This window comes from Myotis myotis, unplaced genomic scaffold (genome assembly GCF_014108235.1).
Source record: "Myotis myotis isolate mMyoMyo1 unplaced genomic scaffold, mMyoMyo1.p scaffold_m19_p_6, whole genome shotgun sequence".
Classification (NCBI taxonomy): Eukaryota; Metazoa; Chordata; class Mammalia; order Chiroptera; family Vespertilionidae; genus Myotis; species Myotis myotis.
Window position 1 is genome coordinate 73,396,024 of NW_023416368.1, and position 19,475 is coordinate 73,415,498.

At 38.7% G+C, this 19,475-nt stretch overlaps 1 protein-coding gene across 1 annotated transcript; it reads left to right on the forward strand.

The window, feature by feature from the left end:
• The first annotated feature begins 16,601 nt into the window (after positions 1-16,601).
• LOC118657828 (disintegrin and metalloproteinase domain-containing protein 25-like) lies at positions 16,602-18,788 on the forward strand. The gene has a single exon (XM_036312480.1). It carries the CDS (start codon positions 16,602-16,604, stop codon positions 18,786-18,788), a length of 2,187 nt encoding a protein of 728 aa, XP_036168373.1.
• Positions 18,789-19,475: the final 687 nt, after the last annotated feature.

The following is a 19,475-nucleotide window of genomic DNA, read 5'->3' on the forward strand; positions in this document are numbered from 1 at the left end:
TTTCCCAGGGCCCCCCTCCACCCTGTTCCTGCCCCACCCCAGAACTTCACCACACTATTGTCTGTGTCCATGGGCTATGCATATATGCATATAAGTTCCCCAGTTCATCACTACCCACTTCATACCCCAGCCTTCACTCTGAAATTTGTCAGTCTGTGTGTCTGCATCTATTTTGTTCATCAGTTTATTTTGTTCATTAGATTCCACATATTTGTGAGATCATGTGATACTTGTCTTTCTCTGACTGGCAAATTTCCCAGTAAATGGTAAAAGTTCTTTCTTTTTTCAGCTGCATAGTATTCCATTGTGTGATATAACACAGGGTTTTTTATCCACTTGCCTGCTGATAGGCACTTGCGCTCTTTCTAAATCTTAGCTATGAACATCTGGTGCATATATCCCTTCTGATTGGTGTTTCTAATTCTTTAGGATATATTCCTAGAAGTGGGATCACTGGGTCAAATGTGAGTTCCAGATTTTTTTTTTTTTTTTGAGGAAACTTCATACTGTGTTTCACAGTGGCTGTACCAGTATCCGTTCTGACCAGCAGTGTGCTAGGTAGGGTTCCCTGGTCTCCACATCCATGCCAAAATTGTCCTCTGTTGATTTGTTGATGATAGTCATTCTGACAGGTTTGAAATGATACCTCATTGTTGTTTTAAGTGGAATCTCTTGAATTATTAGTGACTTTAAGCATTTTTTTATATGTCTCTTGGCCATCTGTAAGTCCACTTTGGATAAGTGTCCATTTAGGTCCCTTGTTAATTTTTAATTGGATTGTCTGTCTTCCTTTTGTTATGTTGTATGACTTCCATATATATTTTGGAATTAACCCCTTATCAGATGTATCATTGGCAATTATGTTCTGCCATGCAGTGGATTCCCTTTTCACTTTGATGATGGTTTCTTTGGCTGGGCAGAAGCATTTTATTTTGATGCAGTCCCATTTGTTTATGTTCTCCTTAATTTCCTTTGTTTTAGGAGATGTAACCAAAAACATCTTGCTAGCAGAGATGACTGAGATTTTGCTACTATGGTTTCTTCTAAGATTTTTATGGTTTCATGACTTACATTTAAGTCCTTTAGCCATTTTGAGTTTATTCTTTTGTTTGGTGTAAATAGGTGGTCTAGTTCCATTTTTTTATATGTACCTGTCCAATTTTCCCAACACCATTTATTGAAGAGACTGTCTTGACTCCATTGTATGCTCTTACCTCCTTTGTCAAATATTAATTGAGCATAATGGCTTGGGTAGATTTCTGGGTTCTCTGTTCTGTTCTCTTGATCTATATGCCTGTTCTTGGGTCAATACCAGGTTTTTTTAAGTATAGTGGCTTTGTAGTATAACTTGATATCTGGTATTGTGATTCTTCCAACTTTGTTCTTCTTTCTCAAGATTGCTGAGCCTATTCGAGGTCTTTTTGGTTTCCATGTAAATTTTTGAAGAGTTTATTCTAGGTCTGTGTGTTGGTATTATAAAACAGAATGCATTGGATATATAGATTGCTTTGAGTAGTATGGACATTTTAATGTTTACACTACCAACCCATGAACATGGTATATTCTTTCACTTGTTTATATTTTCCTCTATCTCTATTTTCAACATCCTGTAGTTTTCAGAATACAGGTCTTTTACGTCCTTGCTTAAATTTATTCCAAAGTATCTTAAATTTTTGTTGCAATGGTAAATGGCATTGTTTTTTTTTTTTTTTAGTTTCTCTTTCTGAGAGTTCATTATCGGTGCATAAACATTCCATGAATTTCTGAGTGTTAATTTTGTATATTGTGATGTTGCTGAATTCATTTATTAAATCTAGTAGTTTTTGATGGAGTCTTTTGTCGGGGTCCAGCCCCAGCGGTCCAGGGGTTCCCAAAGGTGTGGACAGAGTCGGTAAAGAATGAGGGACATGGAGACAGCATTCAGATGATCAGCATAGTCAGGTTCTCTCTGTATTCTCCTGTTACATCTGTATTTATACCATTTGATCCTATAAGCATGCCTCTATAGTCACATCATGATATGTTTTGGGTCCTCCCTTGACCTTCTACAGTTCCTTGTTTCATGTCCATACTTTCTTATCTGACCTTGGCCAAAAATCCCATCTTCATCTAGCTCTGTTGATTTTAATCCTATCCATTCTATTCCAAAGGTTAGGGCTAGTTTGTTATCTCCATTTCAAGGTCACTACTCTACTGTTCTGTTAAGCTACAAGGAAGTAACTGAAGGAGATTATCCTAAGTAATGATTATGTAGCTTAAGCGTGATTGTTCATAGTTAAGATAATTAACTACCCGCCTGGCACTTAGTTAAGGGGTTTTACTGATTTATTCCTTTCCTTAGTCCTGTTAATACCTAACTCCAGGAAAAAATCCCTACCTGGGGAAACAACATTTCTCTGGGAGGTGGCCCTGGCTAGAACACATAGCACTAAGAAGGGGAGCAAACATATTAAGAACAATATGCCAGGTCCCTTAAAATATATGCTGTGCAGATGTTTCTTCCCTGCAGCGACTGTGTCAAGCAACAAGGATGGATCGGCCTCCAGCAGTCTTTAGGGATTTCTATGTAAAATATCATGTCATCTGTGAAAAATGACAGTTTTACTTCCTCCTTTCCAATTTGGATACCTTTTATTTCTTCTTCTTGTCTGATCACTATAGCTAAGTCATCCAGTACTATGTGGAACAAGAGTGGTGAAAGTGGACATCTCTGTCTTGTTCCTGTTCTTAGGAGAAATGGTTTTAGTTTCTGGCCATTGAGTATGATGTTGTCTGTAGGTTTGTAATGTACATGGCTTTTATAATGTTGAGGTATGATCCCTCTATTCCTACTTTGTTAAGAGTTTTTATCGAAAATGACTGTTGGGTTTTGTTGAATGCTATTTCTGGATCTACTGATATGATCATTTAATTTTTGTCTTGCAGTCAGTTTATGTGTTGTATCACAATTATTGATTTGCAAATATTGTCCCAGCCTTACGTTCTCAGAATACATCCCACAAGGCCAGTGGTTCTTAACCTTCCTAATGCCATGACCCTTTAATACAATTCCTCATGTTGTGGTGACCCCCAATTTCATTGTTAAAAATTGAACAAAATTAAAGCATAGTGATTAATCACAAAAACAATATGTAATTATATATGTGTTTTCCATGGTCTTAGGCAACCCCTGTGAAAGGGTCGTTCGACCACCAATGCGGACAGGACCCACAGGTTGAGAGCCGCTGCACTAGGTCATGATGTATGGTCTTTTTAATGTATTGCTGGATCTGATTTGCTAACATTTTGTTAAAAATTTTAGCATCTATGTTCATCAGGATGTTGTCCTGTAATTCTCTTTCTTTGGAGTGTCTTTATCTGTTTTTGGAATTAGGGTAATGCTAGCCTCATAGAAAGAGCTTGGAAGTGTTCCTTCCTCTTGAATTTTTTGGAATAGTTTGAGAAGGATGGATGTTATTTCTTCATTGAATGTTTGGTAAACTTGAGTACCTCAGAGCATGTTCTAATTTGGGAATAAGCTCATTGCAGACAAAAGACATACTTAGTTAAGATTAGGTAATACTGGAATTGGGGAGGGGGTACTAATTCAATATAAAAAGTGGAAAATTTAGGCAAGGGAAAACAATCATGTGCAAACTGAATCATGCTGCACAGGGCCAGGAACAACTGGGAGTCAAAAGAGAAGCCCAGAATAAATCCTTCCTTAGTATCTTCAGAGATTATGACATTTTGGACACTGATTTTGGAATTCTATCCTCTAGAATATTCAGGCAATCTATCTCTATGAAGCCACTCATCTTGTGATACTTTATTATAGTAGCCCTGGGAAAACACAAGGGAGAATTTAACACAGCCGCAGTTTTCAGTAGATTCTTTAGAAACTAGTTGTGATTAAAGCCAGAGAAAAAGTGAAAAATTCCATGACAGAATACATGAACATTTGTAATGGACTTACTAAACTGGAGGGAACATAGAAAGACACTGACAGGTATCCAGCAGGCAAACATTACCAACCACCCTGTCCCAGAGGTAGGATACTGAATATGGGTCTGCACATGTTGGCGATTTTAAACTGCCAGCTAGTCAATTTACCTATTAAATGTATTCCCACTCTACTTTTTACTCACCTCTCTCCTAAATATGCTTTTCATACTGACAGTGGTATTCTTCACAAATGAGACATATTTATTGCAGATATGAAATGTCTCTGTTAATTCATTGACATTATAGAGAAAGTTACTGATGATTAATGATGTCTGGAATCCTTGTAAAATATTCAAAATTGGGTTAAACCTTTTTCGGGAACTTGATATACTTGAACAACAGAATAGTTCATTGTTGAGGAAATAATCTGAGACAAAGGCAACAATGTAATCAACATTATTGAAGCTAAAATGTTTATACTGTAGGAAGCATATAGAAAGGGACAAGTCACATTTATTCCTATTGAAAAATAGTTAAAATGAAAGTTTAATGGAGATGGTGGAGTCATAATGAGGAGGAACTTTAAGCAGTTGCCATGGTCTGTAGAACTGGGAAAGTCTTGCTGCTAGGTAACTACATCCAGAATATATCAATCCAGAGACAAAAAGGAGGTGATCTCAAATGAAAATACAAACTATCAATGGGTATGGCTATAGCTAGAAAGCACCATGGAACCATTAAAGTTTCTGCTGGTAAGTAACTCAAGAATTTCATGTAAAGGAAAGAAGCAGATTTGTGTATGCATGAATATAAACACACACACACACACACACACACACACACACACACACACACACAAAAGAATCTTTACCAAGTATTCACCTCTTTAGGGGTTTCTATGACACTTATGATTTCCTATTCAAGTACCTTTTACTTGGTTGAAAGGTACAAAATGGTGCTTTAATTGAGAGTTACTCATATTTTCTAAAACTGTGACTTAATACATTGTGCACCAGTATTTATTGCTAGCTTTACCCAGTGGCCAGATAAGTTTCTATTGAACAAATACAGAAAATGTGTTACAAAGTATCATACTTTAAAAAGATATTAGCTTGTAAGAACATGTAATCAATAACTTCAAAATGCAATGGGTATTTAATTTTAAGGCATGTCTTTAACATTTAGGTAAAACACTGTAATATGAAAAGATGAGAATGCTCGTGATCTGCCTGCAATGTGTTAAGCTATCAATAAGAGTGAGAAGGGAGGTGTTAATTAAGGTACAGAGATTGGTCAATTTGACAAAACTGTGGGGATATAAAAAAGAATTTTTCAATGTCTTTTTCATATTGTATTATGTACCATAATGTCCAGTCAACAATAGGCAATGTTGGTACTTGAATGGTAGCATAGGTTATATGGATATTACTTATATGTGTTTATATCTTACTAGAGGCCCAGTGCATGAAATTCATGCATGGGGGAGGGGTTGTCGCTCAGCCCTTGCTGCACCCTCTCCAATCCAGGATCCCTGGGGGGATGTCCGATTGCCAGTTTAGACCTGATCCTTGCAGAATCAGGCCTAAACCGGCAATGAAACATCCCTCTCACAATCCAGGACCACTGACCCCTAACCGCTCGCCTGCCTGCCTGCCTGATCACCTCTAACCCCTCTGCCTGCCTACCTGATTGCCCCCAATCACCTCTGCCTGCCTGATCACCCTACTCACCTCTGCCTGTCTTACTGATCACCCCTTACTGTTCCCTGCCTGCCTAATCACCCCTAACCACCTCTGCCTGCCTGCCTAATGGCCCCTAAATGATCCTCTGCTGGCTTGTTTGCCCCTAACTGCTCCCCTGCCAGCCTGATCTCGCCTAACTGTGCCCCTGTTGGCCTGATTGCGCTTAACCACCTCTGCCTCGGCCCCACACCCAGGACCCAGGTTTCCCTCCTTCTGGATGGCCTCAGGCACCTGAGACCCGGGTCAGCTTCACCCAGGCACAAATTTGTCAAGAAAGACCTCCAGAAGATCAGCTGGAAGACATTCAATCTAATTAACACAGTACCCTTTTATTAGTATAGATTATATTCTTAAGAACAACATTTTTAGCACGATGTAAAATGTAACAAAATCAAACTAGAAGGGCAGCAATTGGTGATGGGAGTGCACTGAAGATAAAATAAAATACCTTCAGAAATGCCAAGGAAATCAAAAGGATGGAGGAAAGCTTTGTAGGGGGTAATATTTTCTCATGAAACAATAACATCTGAATCCCCACAGTTTTAGGATGGCAAGGTAATTCTCAACTTCAGCTTTCATATAAGTGTATTTATATCATAAGCAAAAATACATATCTTATATGAGAAATACAAATTATTTGCCTCAAAATTGCAAATATTTGTGCAAATGAGAAATCTGGTACAAGCCTTTCTGACAATACTGATTTATTACTTTCTTCCATGAATAAAAAAAACATGCATAATGTGCTGACACTGTACTACACATTGGGAAAACATAATTGAATGAAAAATGCCTGATTAAGGAACTTTCATCTCCTGGATTATGTATTCATTTATTATATCATCATTTAACTTACCTTGACATCTTTACTCTGAAATCAATTTTCCAATTATGTATAAAGTCTTCCTTTCTATGTTCACACTTTTTCATGGAAAACTATTTTTCCCCACTTAATTCTACTGAACCTACATGTTAGAAATTTAAAGGCCAATTGCTACTTTGACCCTTGCAATTTGGCACAATTAGATGTAAAACGGAACACAGGAAGGAGTTAGGACAAGAAACAATTTGTGGTATGGATATAGACAGTAGTAGGCAAAAGCAGTGATAATAAATAAAGCAGTGATAATAACTAATACACAGTAAAACGTATGTAACTACTAATTTGGTTGAGGTGGTGTCTGCTAAGGCCAAAATTCCACTACATAACAAAGTTAATATTCTAAATGTTTATGTAAAAAATTTGACAATTTTATTAGTTTACTTCTTTTTGCTTATATAGACACATTTGTGTAATTAAAATTAAGTATGTATGAAAAGTTTAATTTCACAGAAAAGTTTTCTTTATGCATTATTTTAATTGTAAATTTATACTGAATAGGTCTAATAAATGCATGCATTCATCAGTCACCATGAGTTAACAAATGCACACAACTGGGGTATGGCTTAGTGCATGTTGGAACATTGGCTGGCGTGCATTAAAACTCCTGCAGAAAGTTAGCCACATGCCAATAGAACCAAGTACCTCATGTAATATAGTGAAATCATTTGCTAATCATTCACCAAACACTGTTTACTACCAGTGACTCCTGGGTTTCAATATGTAGACTATCTACTTATATAAAAACCATGGGTGGTGTTCATCACATACAGATGAACAGCGACCGAGCAGAAGAAAGTCAGTCCTACAGGGGTTGTCTTGGCAATGGCTGCGCCCTCCCCCAAGCTGTTTCCTGTAAGGGTAGAGTTTGAGGCAGGAACCCGCCCTGGGAGTGTGGAGGCAGATCTTTCTAAAGTGTGCTGTGCAAGCATGGGGTGAACCTAAGTGGGGTGGCTGAAAGGCTCAGAAAAAACAGACAAGAGAATGAAAGCCAGGTCTCTGTGGGACACTGTTTCTCTGAGAGACAGCCACCATGCCCACAGCCATGCCTTTAGTTTATAGCAGATCTACCAGGCAAAGTAAGGGCGTGACCAAGATGTTTGCAAACATTCTCCTGGGTTTCAATCCTACTCAACTACATGCACCTGAACTCTATCAAGCCCACATTACTCAGGCAATTGGGGCCACGTGTTCGGACCATAGGTTCAAGCTTACAACTACAGCTGTTGGCTATAATTGTGCTGGGAGGGCCCTGCCCTCCAAGCGGGGACTTGCACGTGGCAATGAGAGGACTATGCCCTCTCATCAGTCCAAGGCTTGAACCTGTCCAAAACACTGTAGCAGCTCCCCACAATAAAGTTTTAATTCTGTTTCTTTGTTACTAATCTTGTGGCCCCACCCCATAACAAAGAAACAAAGGAAAATTTCCCCATTGAATTTCTGAATAGTATTACTCCTTCGGGAATGCCTTGTCATGAATTAAAATTGAAAGTGAGTGCAATCATCATACTATTGAGAAATCTCAATAGTAAATGGGGTCTTTGTAATGGTACCAGATTTATTATCAAATGATTATGACCTAACATTATCGAAGCTGAAGTATTAACAGGATCTGCAGAAAGAGAAGCTGTTCTGATTCCAAGAATTAATTTGTCCCCATCTGACACTGGCCTCCCATTTAAATCAATTCGACGACGGTTTCCTGTGATGCCAGCATTTGTGATGACTATTAATAAATCACAAGGACAAACTCTAGACAGAGTAGACATGTTCCTACCTGAACCCGTTTTTGCACATGGTCAGTAATATGTTGCTTTCTCTCGAGTTTGAAGAGCATGTGATGTTACAGTTGAAGTTCTAAGTACTTCATCACAAGGAAAATTAGTCAAGCACTCTGAAAGTGTTTTCACTCTTAATGTGGTATACAGGGAGATATTAGAATAAGTTTAATCACTTTATCAGTTATTGTTTGCATCACTGTTGTTTTCATATCATGTTTTTGTTGTTTTCATATCATGTTTTCTTGTTTTTATATCATGCCTCTGTTGTTATATCATTTTGTTACTGTTTATTTATTAATAAATTTATATATGATTTTCATATACATTTTACTAATTTCCTTTAATCTCTCACAGTTTTATTATAGAGAAAGGGCAAATAGCAATATTAAAGTATCCCTGCTAATTAGTTCTCTTTTTTAAAAGAATATATTTTATTGATTTTTTATAGAGAGTTAGAAACATCAATGAGAGAGAAACATCAATCAGCTGCCTCCTGCACACTCCCCACTGGGGATGTGCCTGCGACCAAGGTACATGCCCTTGACCGGAATCGAACCTGGGACCCTTGAGTCTGCAGGCCGATGCTCTACTGAGCCAAACTGGGTAGGGCAATTAATTCCCTTTTAATGTGCATGAATTTCATGCACCAGGATACTAGTAGTTTTGGATATGTAATATTCATTTCTTTTCTTGAAATTACTATAGTGTTTTTTCCCAATATAAGGCCTATTCAATAAAATTGTTAAAAATAACAGTGAATTAGTAACAAACCTTAACCTACTAAGTATAAGCAAATATTAGTTTAAAGCATTTAAAAATTAACACGGTACTAATGTTCACATATGACATATGAACCAGAAATTTTCTCTATTAAAACTGAAATCTATAAAATCAAGGTCTGCAAAATTGAGGGTTTACTGTACTGCATTTATCTACTCTGTCATCTGATGGGAAACCTTGGTTTTAATTGCTTATTGGTACAATTAGATTTCCTTATTATTTTAAATAATAAGTTATTTGGTCACATTCCTCAAGAAAAAATTTTAAAACACTTCCATTGTATTATTATTTTTCTTATTGTCTTTAATATACAGGGGGGCAAAAGTCGGTTTACAGTTGTTATTGCAAAACACAGAGTTTATTCTCATGTAGGTATATCAAGATTTAATTGTACTCTCATTCGCCCACATCCACATCATTATACAACTAAACAAAAGAACACCAATCATTCCAAAACACATGAAATAGAGCTTAACAGAAGTCCTACAACTAAGGTTATAAAGAAAAAGCCACTGAGACACATAGGAGAGAAAGAGACACTGAACAGGCTGGTTGAAAAGACTGGTCCCACATGCACATGTGGCAGATAAAACTTCCCTAACCTCTTAAAGGAAATAAAATACATATCCAGGAAGCACAGAATCCACAACAAGATGAACCCAAAGAAGATCGCTACATAATAAAATAGCAAGTGGTTAAAGATGGAGAATCTTAAAAGAAGCAAAATAAAAGCAGTTAGTTACCTACAAGGGAACTCCCATAAGACTGTCAGAAGATTTATTAACAAAAACTTTGCATGACAAGTGGATTGGCAAGAAATATTTAAAATTATGTAAAGCAAGAACAACATCATTTAGACTTGAAGGATATATAAACAGCTTTCAGTAAAAGAAAAAGCTAAAAGAGTTTATTACCACCAAACCAGTGTTACATGAAATATTAAAGAACAAGAAGAAAAAATATATATATATGAACAAAAACTGGCAATAAAGACCAAGTGAGCAGCACCTGGCCCATCTTGTCCCCACTCTACCAGCAGAGCAGCACTCATGCTGGCCTGCTGAATATACACATGTAACTGTACCTGGCCTGGCCTGCCACCCTGACCAAGTGGAACAGCAGCTGGTATGGACTGCCAACCTCACCAGTGGAGTAGCACTTGGCCTGGCCCACTTCCCACCCAGAAATGCAGCAGTTCCCAACCCACCACACTCCCTACACAAGCGGAGCACCAGGCCCACTCTATCACCTTAACATGTAATTTTCCAAAACACAGGGACCTGCTGCCCCAATTCAATTCACCCAAACCGGTGCCTCTAAACAACTGGCCCCACCTCCTTGAAGTGGTGTGCCTGGCCTTACCACCATGACCCAAAGCCACCAAACACATGGAACTGCCACTGTGACACACTATGCCTGTCCCAAAGTAACTGGACCTGCCACAACAACTTGATCCACCTAACCTGGTTTCATAAGATCAGACCCACAGCTGGACTTGGTGCAACCAGTTACTTCGGGACACCTGAGCCCACTTTTGTGACCCTGCCTGCCTCACCCCATGGCCCAGACTACCAGACTGTTAAAATAGGAAGACAGCCCTAACCGGTTTGGCTCAGTGGATAGAGCGTCGGCCTGCAGACTGAAAGGTCCCAGGTTCGATTCCGGTCAAGAGCATGTACCTTGGTTGTGGGCACATCCCCAGTAAGGGGTGTGCAGTAGGCAGCTGATCGATGTGTCTCTCTCATCTATGTTTCTAATCTCTATCCCTCTCCCTTCCTCTCTGTAAAATATCAATAAAATATATTAAAAATAAATAAATAAAAATAAATAGGGAGAAAAAGAAATGACCACCAAATGAGAGAACAGGAGGAATCACCAGAAAATAACTAAATGAAATGGAGGCAAGCAATACATTAGATAAAGAAGTCAAAGTAATGGGTACAAGGGTGCTCAAACAATTGAATGATAACTTAAAGCAATTTAATGAAAATTATAAGAAACTTAATAAGAAGTACACCAGCATGAAAAATGAGATTGTAACAATAAATAAGAATCAAGTGGAAATGAAGAATGGCATAAATTAAATAAAGAATAACATGAAAGAATTCAATAGCAAAGTGAAGAAGCTGAGAAACAAATCAGTGAATTAGAGGACAAAGTGGGGAAAAAACACCCATTCAGACCAACAATTGAAAAAAAGGTTTAAAAGCAGGAGGAGAGTTTAAGGGAGTTTTGGCCAACATGAAACAAAAGAACACCCACTTATTGAGGGGGCAAGATGGGGGAAAATCTGAGCAAGGAATAGAGAACCTTTTTGAAAAAATAATGACAAAAAACTTCCTGACCTGGTGAAGAAAAAAGTCACACAAGTCAGGGAAACACAGAACGTCACAATAAAGATGCATCCAAAAGACTCACAACAAGACACATCATAATTAAAATGGCAAAAGTTAAAAACCAAGAATCTTTTTTTTCATATCTTTATTGTTGATAGTATTACAGATATCCCTACCACTTTTCCCCCATTTTCCTCCTCCACCTGTATTCCGCCCTACCCCAGGCATTCACCATCTTATTGTCTGTGTCCATGGGTAATGAATATAAGTTATTTGGTGAATCTCTTCCTGCTCACCCTCCCCACACTCCTCTGAGACTCATCAGTCTGTTCCATGTTTCTATTCCATTTTATTCATCAGTTTATTTTGGTCATTAGATTCATTGTTTGTTTGTTTTGATTTTTTGATTCAATGATTTATAGATATGTACTTATTGCCATTTATTGTAAATTTTTTAATCTTTATACTTCTTCTCAAAAAATACCCTTTAACATTTCTTGTAATACTAATTTGGTGGTGATGTACTCCTCTAGCTTTTTCTTGTCTGTGAAGATCTTTATCTGATCTTAAATTCTAAATGATAACTTTTATGGGTAGAGTAATCTTGGTTCTGGGTCCTTGCTTTTCATCACTTTGAATATATTTTGCCATTCCCTTCTGGCCTTCAAAGTTTCTGTTGAGCAATCAGTTGACAGTCGTATGGGAACTCCCTTATAGGTAACAAATTGCTTTTCTGCTACTGCTTTTAGGATTCTCTCTTTGTCTTTAAACTTTTGCATTTTACTTACAATATGTCATATAGAGGGCTTCTATAGGTTCATCTTATTTGGGACTATCTGTGCTTCCTAGACTTGTATGTCTATTTCTTTAACCAGTGGGGGACATTTTCTGTCATTATATTTTTCTTTAAATAGGTTTTAAATTTGTCCTCATTCCGACACTCCATGATGAGAATGTTGGTATTCTTGAAGTTGTCCCAAAGGCTCCTTACACTATCTTCATATTTTCTGGATTCTTTTTTCTTTTTGCTCTTCTGATTGGATGGTTGTTGTTTTTTGCTTCCTCATTATTTAAATCACTGATTTGATTTTCAAAATCCTCTATTCTACTGTTGATTCCCTGTAAATTATCCTTCATTTCAGTTAGTGTATCTTTCATTTCTTACAGGTCCTTTTTCATGTCTTTGATGTTCTCATTGATTTCCTTGAAATTCTCACCATGTCCCTTGACATTCTCACTAAGATCCTTGAAGCTCTCATTAAGTTCCTTGAGCATTCTTATAACCATTGTTTTGAACTCTTTATCTAGTAGTTTGGTGCTTTATATTTTATTTAGTTCTTTTCCTGGAGATTTCTTCCCTTCTTTCATTTGTGACATGTTTGTTTCTTCACATTCTGGCTGTTTCTATGTATTCTGTAGAGCTGCTATGTCTCCTGAAATTGGTAGACTGGTATTGTACAGTAGCTGTCCTATAGGACTCAGTGACTCAGCCTCTCTAGTAACCTAATCTGGGAATTCTAGGTACACCCCTGTGGGATCACTTTGCTGAGCCTTGATTTCTAATGGTGTCAATGGGTGGAATTGGCCCCCAGGCCAACTAGCTGTGAGGACTAGCTACAACTGCAGTACAAGACTTGCTTTGCAGGAAACACCCCTATGGAGCAGAACTTGCTTCAGTGGAGCTTTGATGCTCAACAGTCCACCCCTTTGTCACTCATGGATATGAAAGGGTTGTAATCTGGTATGGTATGAAACTCTCCACAAGTTGCACTGACATTGGAGCTTCCCTTAAGTTGAAAAGTCAGCCATAGCCTGTGACCTGCCTAAGGTTACCCAGCACAAGCTACAGAATGATTTGGAGATGGCTATTGCTTGTGTTGGCCCAGGAGGTCCCCAAGAGAGGCCATGCTGTGAACCTTGGCAAGCTGCTGCTTGTGCTAGGCATCAAGCCACTTGTCAAGAGGTATGGGTAAGTCTGATTCAAGCTGCCATTGATGTGAGAGCTTTAAGGAAAATTTGAAATCTGAGCCAAACATGCCATTCATATGGAAAAGCCACTGCAAACAACTTGGGTGGGGCATGATCTCAGTGAATCACAAGTTTTGTGCAAGCAGTATGGGCCAAGATGATGGAGACTCAGGTATTGTGCCTAGGGCGATGGTGGGGGGGGAGACCCCAGCACTTTTTTCTAGGACAAAGCTGCCCCCAAGTTCTTGCCCTAATGGTATAAAAGTAAGTTTCTCCTTGTATGTCCCTGGATCATATCAATTTTCTGCACCAACACTGGGCCTCAGAGAGAAGTATCCAAGTAAGTTCATGTGTGGCATCTTTCAGAAGAACTGCCTGGGACTCAAGCAGCTCCATGTCACTCAGCCACAATTCCCACTGGTTTTTACAGCCTGAAATTATGGGGACTTCTCTTCCAGGCTCTAAAACCATGGACTGGGGGCCGTTTGTGTGGCTGGCACCCATGCTCCACACAGGAGGTTTCTTCAGCCAAGATAACACTCCCAATTGAAAACACAGGACATGTGGGTGTCAAACTAGCCCATTCCATTCTTCCTACCCTCTACCAGTCTCAATGTGCTCTCTTACTTTAACTCTCTAGTTATAGGACTTCCATTCAGAAAGATATCAGGAGATTCTGAATGATGCTTCTTCCGTATCGTAGTTGTAATTTTGATGTGGTGCAGTACCAGTGTTTACTCCATATTGGTTCCTGAATTCTTCCAACACAGAAGGAATCTTAAAGACTGTAAGAGAGACAGAAAGTTACCTACCAAGGGAGCTCCCAGGATACTGTGAGCAGATTTCTCAGTAGAAAGACTTCAGCCCAGAGAGAGTGGCATGAAGTATACAGAGGAATAAATCCAAGACTACTAAACCCAGTAAGGCTATCACTCAATGTTGAAGGTGAAATTAGAAGCTTTGCAGTAAAAAAAACAACAACACACACACAACACTAAAAGTATTAATTGCCACCAAAACAGCAATGCAAGGTATGCTAAAGGGAGTGTTGTAACAAGAAGAAATGGAGAGAGGGGGAGGAACACAGATAGAATCAGGGACATAGAAAGGGAATGGACTGACTATTCTTGGGGGGGAAAAGGGTGTGGGAGATGCGGGAAGAGACTGGACAAAAATCGTGCACCTATAGATGAGGACAGTGGGTGGGGAGTGAGGGCGGAGGGTGGGGCGGGAACTGGGAGGAGGGGAGTTATGGGGGGGGGAAAGAGGAACAAATGTAATAATCTGAACAATAAAGATTTAATTTAAAAAAAAAAGAATAACAATTGCAACAAATATGTACCTATCAATAATAACCTTAATTGCAAATGTCTTAAATGCTCCAATCTGAAGACATAGGCTAGATGAATGGAAAAGATGAAAAGGTGCTCAGCAAAATATCAGAAATCTCACGTAGAAAAATTTTCATTGATACAATGCCTAAGGCAGGGGTGGAAAACATGTGGCTCACGGGCAGTATAAGGCTTGTGAAATCATTTGGTCTGGCCCTACCAAGGCAACCGCTGACAGGACTCAAATTCAATAAATCTAGGAGCATTTTCTTAGCAACATAAATTTATTATAAGTGAATTATATTAAGCGAATGAGGTAATATATATCTAAGTGTCCCTTGGCAGAAAAAAGGCTCCCCAAAACTGTCTTAGGGCAAAAGAAACAAAGGAAAAAAAATATACAAATGGTACTACATAAAAATAAAAGATCTGCACTGCAGCAGATGAGTGGATTAGAAAACGATGGTACATCTACACAATGGAATACTACACTGCTATAAAAAAGAAGAAATTCCTACCATTTGCAGCAGCATGGATGGAACTGGAGAGCATTATGCTAAGTGAAATAATCCAAGCAGTGAAAAAAAAATACCAGATGATCTCACTCATCGATTTAAAGGCACAAGACACTGGGGGTTGGGGTAAGGGCATGTTCCGCGGGGTAGGGAAGTCAATGGGGAAAAATGGAGACATATGTACTATTATTTGTAATATTTTAAACAAGAAAATAAAATTTTAAAAAGTAAGAAAATTAAAGAAGAAGCAGAACAGAAACAAACTCATAGATACAGAGAATATTTTCAGGGTTGCCAGGTGGGAGGAGGACTGGGAACTTTGGTAAAAATTGGTGAAGGGATTAAGAAGTACAAGTGGTAGTAACAGAATAGTTATAGGAACATGAAGTACAGCAGAGCAATTACACTTAATAATATTCTAACAACTATGCAGGTATTTTATTAGATAGGTCTGAGATTCATTGGGACAATTATTTAGTAAGTTATATAAGTTCTATTCACTAGGTGTACTCCTAACAACAATATATAATATTGTATGTCAAGTGTAACTGAAAAATTAAAAAGAATATTTTAAAAAATAACAAAAATAAAAAATTGAAAAGAAAGTCTATATATTAATATTTATATCAAGTCAATAAGTATAAATAGGGACTCCTTCTCAAACATGATATATGTTCACCTTTCCAATAAGTCCATTTGTTTTATAAATTTATTGTGAAAATCTTCACTCATGTTCATGTAGTTAAACAACAGTATCCTTAAAACCTATGTACCATTCATCTAGGTTCAAAAGGTCTCAGTCTATGACCAATCATCATGTTTTTATACAGTCATAAACGGCCTTGCAGTTCTTCTTTAAATATGTTTTTATTGCTCTTTAGAGACAGAGGAAAAGAAAAGGAGAGAAAGACAGAAATAACAATGAGAGAAATATTGATCAGCTACCTCATGCACACCCCTACTGAGGATTGAACCCACAACCCAGACATTGAACCAGTTGTCCGCTTGGTGTATAAGATGACACTCAACCAACTTAGCCACATGATCCAGGTTGCCTTAAAATTTCTTAAGGGCAAATGCATGCAGTATTCTGAGTCATGTCTTTAGCCAAACACTAATCCATATTAACTCTTATGTTTCTCTTCCTCCTCCACATTGGCCTTCCCATAACCTCCAACCCTGTCTTTACTCTTTATTTTCTCTTCCAGTGTGCTACTCTGATGGTATGAGCCTGCCAGAGAACAGATTCAAAGTCAAGGGTGAATACCCAGCTCAGAGGGAACAGTGATGGTTCCTGCCCGTCCTATTTTGCTCTCACCAATGGCTGTGTGTGGTGGCTCCATAATGACTGTGAGTGAGGCCCTGGTGTGTGTGAGGAACACTCTCCTGCCACTCTGGCTGGGGGTGATTCTGTTCCCATATGGATGGTTCCAGGTTGTGCTCTCCCAACGCAATGGTCCCCCAGAAGTGGTGATTCCCTTGAAGGTAACAGGCACTGGCATTGGCATGAAGATTGGAGACTGGCTCTCTTACAGAATGTATTTTGGGGGCCAGAGGCACATTGTCCACATGAAGGTCAACAAGCATTTTCTATCCAGACACATCCGAGTGGTTACCTACTCGGACCAGGGCGCTCTCCTTGAGGACCAGCCTTTTGTAAAGAATGACTGCTACTATCATGGTTATGTGGAGGGGGACCCAGAATCCCTGGTTGCTATCAGTACCTGTTTGGGCAGTTTACAGGGCGTATTACAGACAAATGACATTGTTTATGAAATAGAGCCCAAGAGACTTTCTACCACATTTGAACATCTCTTGTATAGGATAAAAAGTGAAGAGACACAATTGCCACCCATGAAATGTGGATTAACAGATGAAGAAATAGCAAGACAACTGAACTTTCCAGAGATTGTTAATTTCACTTTGATGCAGAGTGGGTATGAAGGCTGGTGGACTCACAGGCGGCTTCTTGAACTGGCAGTGGTGGTCGACCACAATCGCTATCTTCATCACCAAAGTAACACCACAGCTGTGCAGTATGAAGTACTACTTGTAGTCAATGCAGTAGATAACTTTTTGAGTTCACTGGATGTTGATGTGGTTTTAATGGGAATTGAGGTCTGGACTGAAAAAAACCCAGTTCCAATAGATACCATAGAGGATCTCCTGAGAGAATTTTGCAAATGGAAGAAAACTAGCTTGAATAACCGCATTCCCAATGATGTTGCACATCTTTTTGTAAAACATAGCTATGGTACTACTGCTGGATTAGCCTATATAAAAACCGTATGTAAAAGCTATGCTAGTTGTGGAGTTGATAGTTTCATGAATGATAACGTGTATTTTTTTGCATACATTGTGTCACATGAGATTGGTCATAATTTGGGTATGGATCATGATGGACCAACTTGTACATGTGGACATAAAACCTGCATAATGTTTCCAGAAAAAGACAGTGCAACTAGATTCAGCAACTGCAGCTATGCTGACTTCATGAACATGATGGGCACCTTAGCAAGGAAAAATTGTTTGTACATTTCATCAATTACAGGAAACATCTTCACACTTGCACAGTGTGGGAACAGTGTGGTTGAAGAAGGAGAAGAGTGTGACTGTGGTGCTTTAAATTTGTGTATGAAAGATCCGTGCTGTGAGTCCAACTGCACTCTCAGCGCTGGGGCTGCTTGTGCTTTTGGGCTTTGTTGCAAAGACTGTCAGATCCTGCCAACAGGCGAAGTTTGTAGACAAGAGGAAAATGACTGTGATCTCCCAGAGTGGTGCAATGGGACATCCTACCATTGTCCAGAGGACGTGTACTTGCAGAATGGGATGCCATGCAAGGGCGGTGGCTACTGCTATGAAAAGAGATGCAATAACCGTGAAGAGCAGTGTAGGAATATTTTTGGCAAAGAGGCCAAGAGTGCAAATCAGAGTTGCTACACCGCAATGAACACCCAAGGTGACCGTTTCGGGAACTGTGGTTTCAAGCACTCTACATATGTAAAATGTGACATCTCAGATACTTTGTGCGGGAGGATTCAGTGTGACAATGTGACAGAACTTCCCCTTCTGAGAAATCATTCTACTGTGCATTGGACTCAGTTGAATGGCGCCACCTGCTGGGGTACCGACTACCACTTCGGTATGACCATACCTGACATTGGTGATGTGAAAGATGGGACAGAGTGTGGGGCAGAACATGTCTGCATCACAAGGAAGTGTGTTCATAGGTCACTTCTGGTAAATTATTGCTCACCTGAGACGTGCAATATGAAAGGAGTCTGCAACAACAGACAGCACTGCCATTGCAACTATGAGTCGGATCCTCCCAACTGCATAAAAGAAGGCAGTGGAGGTAGTATAGATAGTGGGCCTCCCCCACGGAAAACAATTAGGCAAAAAATCAATTACTTGCAACTACTTTGGTTGATTCCTTTTATCCTCTTATTATGCTTGTTAGTTTTGTGTTTTCTGACACGAAGAAGAAAAGATAAGAGTGAAGAGCAGAACGTGTCACCTTCAGCTGAGTAAGAAGAACAAAATGTCAAGATTTTACTTAAGGAAAAAGAGCAAAATGTTGCAATTCCATCTTAGGAAGAACAGCAAAATGTTCTACTGCATTTTAGAAAGAAAAGCAACAATTTACAATTTCAAAAAAGAAACCAAATCATATCCAATTTCCCATGTACTAAGTTTTATTCTCCTGGCTGTAGAAATGTTACAGAATGTGCCACAGACCATTGACCTAATCACTGCAAATTTTTATTATTTCAGATCATAAAACACTGGCCATTAAACAATTATTAAAGTATCCTAATTCCTAGAATATTGATGTTTTACATTATTTTAAATAGTGTTAGTGTTCAATTGTTCATGCTACTAATCTCTTTGTGTTTCCTGACCAAAGGTACAGCCAATGGATAATGTGTATTTGTGTGTGTTTTTATTGTGTCTCAATCCTTACCATCCTTGCCACTCATACTCTTTGTCACACAGAAAGTGCAAACATACAAATTAAATGTCTTCCTTGTCAATCCTCTCATGATTAGTTTCTGTAATAGTTGGCAACTGGAGGGAGCCTGGAAACCTGGAAAAATGTTTGATAACTACTCATGCCAGTCTTGCCTCATTAGCTGCTCTAACCTTTACAAGGATAGTAACTTTCAGTCTGCACATTATTACTACATACAATACAGGAGTGGACAAAAGTAGGATTAC